The sequence below is a fragment of the Zingiber officinale genome, chromosome 6A, assembly GCF_018446385.1.
Source record: "Zingiber officinale cultivar Zhangliang chromosome 6A, Zo_v1.1, whole genome shotgun sequence".
Lineage (NCBI taxonomy): Eukaryota > Viridiplantae > Streptophyta > Magnoliopsida > Zingiberales > Zingiberaceae > Zingiber > Zingiber officinale.
Window position 1 is genome coordinate 119,676,922 of NC_055997.1, and position 10,617 is coordinate 119,687,538.

General features: G+C 35.0%; 1 protein-coding gene, 1 long non-coding RNA gene and 1 other non-coding gene across 4 annotated transcripts; 1 reads left to right on the top strand and 2 right to left on the bottom strand.

Annotated features, from left to right (window-relative positions):
* The first annotated feature begins 1,424 nt into the window (after positions 1-1,424).
* LOC121997743 lies at positions 1,425-4,955 on the top strand. The gene is made up of 3 exons (XM_042552350.1): positions 1,425-1,764; positions 2,520-2,605; positions 2,831-4,955. Exons 1-3 carry the CDS (start codon positions 1,656-1,658, stop codon positions 4,538-4,540), a joined length of 1,905 nt encoding a protein of 634 aa, XP_042408284.1. The 5' UTR covers positions 1,425-1,655; the 3' UTR covers positions 4,541-4,955.
* A 159-nt stretch (positions 4,956-5,114) lies between these two features.
* Positions 5,115-8,715, bottom strand: LOC121997744. Of its 2 annotated transcripts, none has more exons than XR_006116365.1 (3): positions 8,432-8,715; positions 8,178-8,332; positions 5,115-6,860 (listed from the first exon to the last, which is right to left on the bottom strand). It is a non-coding gene; the product is annotated as an uncharacterized LOC121997744 (long non-coding RNA). The 2 variants fall into 2 exon arrangements; XR_006116364.1 differs by having other exon boundaries at positions 5,115-7,937.
* Positions 5,984-6,096, bottom strand: LOC121999000. Its single transcript, XR_006116772.1, has one exon. It is a non-coding gene; the product is annotated as a small nucleolar RNA U19 (small nucleolar RNA).
* Positions 8,716-10,617: the final 1,902 nt, after the last annotated feature.

Here is a 10,617-nt window from a genome sequence, read left to right on the forward strand (position 1 = left end):
AATAAAATTTATCATTTGACCTCAATAACTAAAAACCTAACAGAACAAACTTATGGTCCCAATTCAGTTGGCCATTTATCAACTCGAACATAGACTAATTCCAAAACTTTAAAGGGCCTTTGAAAAAATCGATAAAGCTTATGGATTTGAATGAAATTTTCTCAAGGTGGAGATTCTTATAGACCAATAATGTTAACAAACATTAGTATCATATATATAAATAATATTACTAAGTAACATAAATATTATATTTGTATTTTTGAAATTTAGGTTTATTACTCATTATTATTATTATTCTTATTTGAAAAAGTTTGTATTGCCAAAAATATATATTTTTTTGCCTTACAAATAGAAATTTGAATGGGCAATTTTATTTGAAATTAATGCAAACTTGCTTCCCATTTACATCTTGGATGCATGTGAGTGGGACCCAACTGGCCAACTTTATTTGTGTCAATTATGCAAACTGGTGAATGCATGTGGGAATGATGAAAACACAGCTAGTTTGTCCCCCCTTTTGATTTTCTTTATTTTATTTTTTTATTAATCTTTCATCCAACATTACAACTCATCCAATACATTTTTTCTTAGATGATTTTTTTAGTTTCCATTCTTAAATGCCCAAAAGAAAGATTCTACTTACAGGTAAGCAATAAAATTATGTTTATTCTTTGTATTGCATTCTGTAGTTACCTACAGAGGATATAATATATGTTTTGTCAATTGTGTTTGTTTACAAAAAAATGTGAGAAAGGAAGATATATAAAGTTTTTTTTATTTGTATAAGAGCTTGTCAACTCATTGGCGACTTGAAATAGTATGGCTACCACGATTCTTGTCGATACATTCTTTAAAATAGTTGACTACTTTGGTTAACATATCTAATTAAGTGGTTGAGATACTTGTTTGAATATACACAAACTCCTTAGAGTAGGCAATGACTCTCCATGATCGAGAGATGCTACATTTTAGATAGTTTACACTTTATAGACACATCTTTTGGGGTATATCGTCGACGTAAGCTTTCGTCGTCGACGCATACCTCTTTTAGTTAGTTTTAAGATTAATGTGAGAGTCGAGTTTAGTCTGTTCAAGATGATATTACTCGACTCATGTGTTTATAGTCTTGGACATCCCTTAGACAAATAACAAATAGCAATTGCAATATTAATAGCAATAGAAGAAAATGAGAAGGAATTGTAACAAATAGGAATCGATGGAAACTTCATTGGAAACCCTCTTTCTTTTCTTAGTAGTGTGATTCTATTTTTATATTTCATTAAACACAACCCGTAGGATTTATTTATTTATTTTATTGTTCAAATGATTTTATTTTTCCTCTGCGGGCATCTTGGTCAAGCATGGGCCATGGCATTTTGCTCGACGGATTGACGTGTTCCGATAAACCCTAAAAAGTTGTACTCTCGTAGCATCTTCCTTTGGGTTCCGTTTCCGTGGCGGCAAGCAGCGTCCAACGCAAGAGAAGAGACCCATTTAATCCTCTCTCTAGCCACGCTTAATCCAGCGATTTCGTGTCGTCGTCTACGATTTCTCCCTTATCCAGCTCGGCCTCTGCTAAATCGTATTTTCGCTTGTTGATCTTGGAAAATCTAGTTGCGAGCTTTGGTAAAGTTTCCGCCTTTGACGGAGAAGAGATGGATGGTGCTGGCTTTCAGAGTGGAGGATGGCGACGGAGGAAGAGGGGCTCTAGGATTGGGTTCGGAGGTTCCGGTAGATTGGTTACTTCTTCGCTTCCGAAACTCGGTGCGTTTTCCTCTGAGCTGGTCCTGATCATTGAACATCCAGGAGATTTCATTGAACTCAGATCGTGCTTTATTTTCTTAAAAAAGAATTAGGATTTCTGGCTTTGCTAGATCACTACTGAACTTATCGAATAGTTGTTCGCCTGTCAGAATTTGATATCTGACAATTATGATTACGATCTTTTGGCAATAGTTAGGATCCTTTGTTTTCTCCATTTAAGGATGAATTCAAGTAAAGAATCAGATATGTGCCTTTTTGAGTTATCATTGAGATGAATTGCAAAGTTAAATCAATAAGCAAAACTGAAAATTGTTTTCCTCTTTCAGATTATAATTTCATCATCATGAATAATCTCTATTGCTTATCCTTGGTAGTCATATGCTTAAATATACCCGAATTGCTTTTACACTAGTTCTGCAAATTTAGTTTTCATAATTCAGATAGTATGTGACCTATATCATCATATAGATGAAAGAATATCATTCATTTATGGGCTTCTGCAAATTTAGTTTTTGTAATTCAGATAATATGACCTTCTGTTTTTCATAGTAAATGAGCACAGAGGTCTGATTACCATCCTGATAGCTTTATGTGTTCTATAAGTTTTCAATCATCTGCTTAAGCTCTGAGTGTGTATTCATTTGGTAGTTTGACTAGATGTCCATCTCAAGCTGTGTATCTTACTACAGTTCTTGCAATTGCATGCGTGAGAGATGATGCTTAGATTCTTATTTTCATGTGTATTTTCCTTGCAGGGCTTGACCATCCGCGTGATGGGAGCTATTTTAATGTGGAATCAGATTCTACTAGCAGCAGTGGGTATCGAACCGAAGAAAGTTCAGTAAGTGCAGCATGCTCCTTCTTAGGCTATAACCACATGATACACTCTTCCTTAATGATTAAGATTTACAAGTCCAACTATGCTTTCTTATCTAAACTAACAAAATTAGATCGTGTTACACATATTAACAGAATATTATTCTGTTTGCAAAATAATGTCTGCGAAATTTCATTGTTTTGACACGCTTAATAATATTCTGATGATGATTTTTTTCTGTTCTAGCAGAGTTCAGACAAGCAAGCAGATAGAGGACAAATAAGTAGGGATTTGGCTGAAAAGTTAGCAAATGCAGAAGATACTAAATACTGTTTACCAAGCATGATTGAAAAATTAATGCATACTGATGACCTGCATAGTGCAGGAATAATCCCTAAGAAACAGAGGACAATATGCTCTTGGGGTTTGACAAAGATGGATAAGGGCAATACAAATCCAATTCAAACATCTTTCATGAACTTACAAAAAACCAAAGTGAATTTGGTTTCTAGGCAACATAAATGTGTTGGTCCAATAGGTTTCCCGGTTAATGAACCATTATCTGGCCGAGAACAGTCTAGCAATTATTTGGAGGAACAAAGCTTCGCCGGGGACAACATAAACTCTATTAGGGAAAGAACTTCCTGCCTATTCAGTCAGTCTCTTAAAGAGCATAGTCAATTTAGGTTAGCAAAATTGCAGTATACAGGCAAAAGCTTCCAACGTATCCATCCAAGTCAAGTCAGCATGTTGAAGCACAATTTAAAGAAAGATTATAAAACGGGTGGTGATGTTTTGCTTCCAAACCAATCTGCAAATCTGCAACTTAGTAACAGAGCACAGGAAACTAGATTGAGGTTCATAGAATTCCATTCTAAAGGAAGGGGCCATCTTAGTGTGCCCAGCAATATGAAAAAGTTTGTCAGTAAGACAAGGAATTCAAGAGAAGTTGCCAAAAGTGTCAAAAAGCTTGTGGGGCAGTCCGTGGATGTTGGCACTAGGACACCCGGCGCACTTGGCTTGGGCTCAAGGTATGAGTCTAATGATGATTTCAGAATGTTTACAAAAAAGTTGTACTCAAGGCACAAAAATTACTATTCTTATAGTCGAAGTTTCACAAGGAATGGCATTATGCACAATAGGGAGAAGCTTCAACATAAGCTACCTTCATATGACCTGCAAGTGTGTGAAGATGGGAAGGTACCTGAGCTTGACCTTCCTGGCTCGGCTATTGCAGCTGTTTCTGATGATGGGAACCTGGATGATGTGGATATTCTGTCGCCAAATATTAGACATATGGATGAAGAAGCTAGAATAGATACACACTCAATAAAGAATGAAGATAATATCAGCAGTCATCCAGAGGTTCTTGGTCAGGCCCAAATTTCCAAATCAAATACGGAAGTTACATGCGACGACAATTCAGAAGTTCTCAGACTGCCTAATGTTGATGTTGAAAATCTTAGATCGCTTCAACAGAGTGAGGACTTGAGGGAGTTTGTTAACGAAAGGGTCAGGGATTCCTACCTGCTTGACATATTCTTACATCCTGGTGCTTGTTGTGCTAAGAAAAGGAAGCTTTTTGATGCAAACTACTTGATGGAATGTGGTACTGGCACAGGTCTGTTTGAAAAACTCGAAAAGAAGTACAACAAGCCTGTCTCATGGTCAAGTTCAGAAAGAAAGCTAATTGTTGACCTTCTAATCTCCATCCTTGCTGAAAGCCTGTCCGCTTGTGTGTACCTGCATCCATGGACAAACTCAACTCGTAAGATCGAGCCTATCTTGTGTTTTCAAGGAACGACTGAGAATGCACAAGAAATGGTGCTGGATCCCAAATGGTTAGATTTGGGAAATGATGTCCATGAAATGGGAAAAGATATAGCACAGATGCTGCAGGAAGAACTCCTAGATGATCTTGTTTCAGAATTCATCTCATGTTACGATGGCTTTTGCTAGGAAATGCTTACATACAGTGGGAGTTTTTCAATTACCATAAAGGTTTGAATCGGTCATTCCAGTTGAGTCGAGAGGATGCCTATGGGTCGATCGTGATGATCAATAAGTGCTGGGGTTACCGGAGTCGAGTCATCTTGCTCGTCTATAGGTGTTTAGGTCCAACAACCATGCCAAATTGTATGGGCATGGCTATTTTTTTCTCCTTGTGAGACTTTTATAGTGAGCATTTGGAAGCCAATTTGGTAAGAGTACCAGAGGTTTTTTTTGTCCGTTTTAGGAAATAGTTGTCGCTAGGTAGTTAGGATTGCTTTGATTGTTTGGTTAGCAATAGCTATGCTTAGTCTCTCTGGTATTTGTTCTACAACCATAGCAAATAATAATAATCATAATAATGAAAAAAAGAGATTGATTGGAATTGTTGAAATGGGTGATAAGTGTTGACTTTTTCGACATTTGTATCGTGCGACTCGTAATCTAAATCGCTATTATTTTTTGGTTTTTTCTCTATCTATATATTATCAAAAAAACTACGGTCCTTTTTCCAAACAATAATGAAAACATTGGATGTCATGACTTAAAACAAATAAAAATAAAAGAGCTTTTTTTTATTAAAATGTGACAGACGTCAAACAAATTAATCGAATATATGAAAAGAAGCGTAAAAAAAAATTAATAAACGAAATTTACACGATATAAAAAAATATTACATTTACTTGATCATGCACTGGATCCAATTTAGCCACGTATCAAGTGAATCTCCAATGGGAAAGACACTAAACTTTTACCAGCTGCAAGAATACTGGTGTTGGATCTTTTCGTTGGGGTCATCGGGAGGATGGTGAAGAACAATGATGTGGCAGGTACGGAGAAGCTTTCCACAAAACTAGAATCTCCTCTCCAAAAATGAGTGATCAATCAGATCAAGTGCAAACATATCAACGAACAAGAAATGGATCAACAAGTGGAATCCTAGTGATAAACAAGCCAAAAATTTTTGAACAAATCCTAGTGATAAGAAATGGATCAAGTGCATAGTTCGTGACATGAAGAAGTACTTGCAGTTGTTTGGAATCGAACGTTAGTTTTTTTTTGTAAATGAAAAACAAACAACAATGGGGAAAAAATCCAGACACAGGCACATTTGCTGGAAAATTTCTTGTTCACTATACTAAAATATTTCTAGGCCACGAAAGAAAATTGCTATATTCAGGGCCTGCATGGAAAAGAAAATCCAATTGGTTTCAATCCAAGAAACTGGCACTTTTGATTCCAGTCTACCGGCTTATTAATTTCCAGTTACAACCAGAGGCCGAAGCCCTCAGTTGAGCACTCAATAGATGAGAAGGTAACCCCAAATAGCATCATAACAATATAACAATGTTATAATCGTATGAAAATTAAGAACTGAGTGGCTAAATGCAAGAATAGTGTCTTATTTTTAAATTATGTACAAGGCTGCTTGAGGGATACCACATGGAGAGATGAGTGAGAGTCCCCTCAAACGGCCTCATAGGAAGAAACCTTCCTTTTATGTGCACCCCTTAACTAAGTCAGATGGCACTCTGGAGCTTTCGCCACCACATGGCTACTCAAGGAGGCAATGAAAACACAGGACTAATTCCCGACCAAGGTAAAACATCCTAATCCTCAAGGCCATGTTTCCTACCAACGAGACAAACTGTTGAAAGAAAAAGCAGGGGGAAAACTCATACAAAAAATTGTATTTTTTTTTTCCATCTGAGTGTTTCTGAGGCTGCTTGGGGAAACCACACGAAGATAAGTGGAGTCCCCTCAAAAAGGTGCCATAAGGAGAAACCTTGACTTTTTCTGTCCACCCCTAGCTAGGCCAGATGGCAGAAGAGCTTTTGCTGCCACAAGGCTACTCAAAGAGAAGATGGTACTAGGGCTTTTGCTGCCATTGGGTTAGTTCTTACCAAGGAAACACCAGCTAGTCCTTAACAGATGATAATTATGTGCTGAAACGCTAAATACAGGATTAGTTTTTTTTAAAAAAAAATAATGTCCAAGGCAGATTGGGGGATACCACATGGAGTTGAGTGATGGTCTCCCCACAAAAGCTTCAAAGGAAGAAACTTAACTTTTCTGTGCGCCCCCTAACTAAGCCAGATGGTACTAGGGCTTTCGCCGCCACATGGCTACTCAAAGAGGCAATGAAAATAGAGGATTAGCATTGGAGAACATATTGTGAGGATGTACTACGGATGACAGTGCCGAAGATGGAGCAGAGATCAACAATTTACATGCCGCAGGACAGATGGCAAACGATCCAAGAAAATGTGACTATCCTTTTCATATGCAGCTGATAAACAGCACAAGAATAACAATTAGATAATAAGTAACAAGTCACATTCTCAGTGTTCCATCTTTCAATACAACAATGATGAGCAAACGAGTATTGGATTGGAGTGAATAAGGTACAACAATGACCTTCTCAAGCACATTAATGAAGGCAACAACAGAAATAAGATTCACAACACAATAAAATTGAATCTTCGCACATCTTTTATAACAATTTGGTTCTTGCTATAGATCTTAAATTCAAATGATTGTTGAGTACAGTTTCTGATATAATTAAGGATATCTTCAAAACCTAGAACAAAGTACTGAGATTTAATAAATCTAGCATTCATTTATATACAATAAATTCATGCATATACTTTATACTTTCAACTTCGCAAAAATCTCCTTAGAAAATCTATTTCTAAGGGTTGTTTTTTTAACTAATTCTTCATAGAGCAATGATATGCGCAAGGAAAAATCTCAAGGAAATACTCAAAGATTGACACATAAATTCATGGCCTACTATTTCACTTTTTTGTGGGTCCCATCATTTTATGTGTTTATCCTTGAGTATTTCCTTGAGCATATCATTTTTCTTCTTCATACTATTAATTCCACATGACATAATCTATCAATTTGACTCCTTTGTATCTCTGATGATCACGCAAGCCATATGATTATTTTTTTCAATAATTAGGTTATTTAAATTGTAGTAAATTTATCTTAATTTTTTAGCTTCTTACCTAACAATGTTTAAAATTGATAAATCACAAATGACAAACATAAAACTCAAGCAAAAAAAGTGTCATGGATACTATTAAGAATGTGCTGGATTTGCTACCCAATTAAAAATACATAACATATAACAAGCAAAAAAAAATTATCATGAATTTGCTCCCTGTGGGCAACAATCAACAAAAAAAGGGAAGCATGGATATATACTCTAGATAAACAACAGATTAGAAAGTGAATAATCACTTAAAATACAATTACATACACTCTAAATATCAAATGATGCTCGGCATTAGCATCTTGACTCACGTGTGAGAAATGGCATGCCAAAGCACGTTGCCTAATCAAGGGCACAATGAAACCCCTACAGAATAGTGATGTAATTTGTAAATATAAAACTAAACTACAAATACCATGAACAAGACTGTAAACTTAAATTAAGAGAAGAACACGACATTCACATTGAAGTGACTGAACATAACACGAAACCAAAACCAACAGCAAACTAAAAAGGCACAGCCATGATATAGAAGTCCCAAAATACTCCAAAATCAATCCATTTTACTCACATTTAGACAAAGAAAACCACAAAGAAAAGAGCTACCTGATGCTTTTGAGCCGGTTGCGGATGGCACGAGTCATCTTGGGGCGGAGATCCAACGGAAGAAGCTTCTTATTCTTGTAAGCCTCCCTCCGCGCAGCTCTCTGCTTCTGTCAGACCACAGTAAGCACACGCGCTATGACAGTCTCGCATCCTTTCTGCCAAGCAAATCAAAGATCCAAACTTTAAGAAAATATAAGCAACGTAAATTAACACACGTACAAGCGCAATGGAAAAATATAGGAAGGAATGCTGACATCTTCGAGAGCTTGTTGGGCGCGCCACACCGGTCACCTTAGCGACGCGGAGGAGGAAGAGCTCAATCTCCAGGTCCTTCAACTGATTCTGCAGCTCCGCCTTCGTCTTCCCGAGAAGCTCATGAACCTTAATCGTTGCAGCAACCAACAACCACAAAGGAGATCGAAGGACTCCTTCTCCAAGATATCAAATAAGGAGAGGCATGCATCAGCAGAGATCAAAAGCTTAACCATCGCTGTGGAAAATCAAATCACCACCCCCACTTCGTCGCTACGAGTTCTTCCAATGTGAACAAACCCTAGCACACGACACAAATATATATCATGATCCCAAAACCGAGAGCTCGCTTTAGGTGGCCCTTCAAGCTACGATTTTGGGCTGAACTAAAGGCGGTTTAAATTATAATTTACTTGGGCCGATCAGCATAATGGACCTGACTGTTCATTAGAAGGCCGCTTAATATTAGGGCCCAAGCTAAGGTGGTTTTAGAGCATTAATTACGCAGAAGTGAGATATTTTTTTTTATGTATAAGCTCGAGAACCTTTACCTCTCTCCTTCGTAAAAAAAAAATTATTTAATTTTTTATAACAGATATTAAAATGATAAAAATATATATTATATTTAATTTTAGTTAAAAGATTGAGAAATATATATTTTCTAACCTCTATAATTTAAGATATTTATAAAAAAATTTCAATTCGTAGTATTACTAATTCTAAAATATAAGACTAAAATGAAGTATGACAATACATATTTTTTATGTAAAAAATAATTAGAAAAAATTATTAATAAATTTTAAAATTATTATAAAAAAATATTAATCTAATTTAATTTTAAATTTAATCAAAATTAATTATGAAAGGTTGAAATTCTTAATTAAATAGTTGGATTAAAAATAATAATTATTAACTATATCATAAACTTTACTAAATTCATCATAAATGTTTTACTCGTATGAAATACATAATATTTAGAATTTCGTAACAAATAAATCACATTTTAGATAAAAAAAATATTCAATTTTCTATAATATTATTAAATTCCTTCCTTGATTAAATATATCAAGTATTAATATAAAATTTCTTTTAAAATATATAATTATATTATATAATTTACTTAGAGCAGGAACATAAATTTTTTCCATGAGCATTTGTTGTTTTTTTATTTCTTGCATTCAACTCTTCAATGAGATCTCCGGAATAAATCAAAAAATACTTACAAGGTTTATCCAAATGGTCAATCTTAGATTTATCATCCTACTAGTTAGGGTATACCACAATTGAGATTTGAACTTTAGATGTCAGCCCAAAAAAAGACATTGTATGACCAACTAAGAGTAATCATGAACTATAATCTTTGAATACAAATTAATAAATTATAAGTTAATCCAATGATAAACTCTAATATTATATTAGACATCTCAATAAAAGAAAATCCATGAATATGCTACTTTATATATTTAGCATGTACTTTGTTTTGACATTAGTTTGTTTTCTTTTTATTTTTTTCGTTGAACTTAATATCAATCAACATTAGCAACATTCCTCTACTCATGGGCATAAATTTTGCCTAATTGAAGGAGTATGTTAAGGTCATCTTGTGTTGAATAGACTTACATTAATATGCATTCATGCGTAATTATTTTATACCTTTGTTCAATACTAGCACTCCTAAATAAAAATTATTTTTGACAAGTGGAAGCGATCAAATCACATAGGTCTTAGTATTTAGAATCATCAGATTGTCAATTTAAAAATCATTAAGGGGCTCAAACTCTGAAGACATTGATGTCAACTATATTCTTGAATGATGTAGCAAGCAAATTCACCTCAAATGAAAAGGTAGAGACTTCTATGATTTATAAAAGTTTGTCTTAATGTGGTAAAAGGGAAGAGAAACATTAGAGAGTATATTATTACAATGTCTAATATGGTAACAAGATTGAAGGCACTAAAATTGGAGATGTCCGAAGGTGTGTTAGTGCACTTCATTTTGATATTTCTCCTTGTACAGTACACTTCTTTTAAGATCAGTTACAACACTTAAAAAGAAAAGTGGACATTATAGCTCAATGTCTGTAAGAGAAGGGGAGATTAAAACTAGAGACATTTGAAAGTGCTCATATGGTAACAATTGCTCAGAGTAAGAGTAAGAGTAAGAGTAAGAAAAGGAAAAGCACAATAA

Excerpts from the sequence above, each read along its gene's own strand:
- LOC121997743 (XM_042552350.1), top strand. The coding sequence starts at position 1,656 with ATGGATGGTGCTGGCTTTCAGAGTGGAGGATGGCGACGGAGGAAGAGG. Across the intron at positions 1,765-2,519 it reads TTCTTCGCTTCCGAAACTCG|GGCTTGACCATCCGCGTGAT; the intron begins GTGCGTTTTCCT and ends TTTTCCTTGCAG. Across the intron at positions 2,606-2,830 it reads ATCGAACCGAAGAAAGTTCA|AGTTCAGACAAGCAAGCAGA; the intron begins GTAAGTGCAGCA and ends CTGTTCTAGCAG.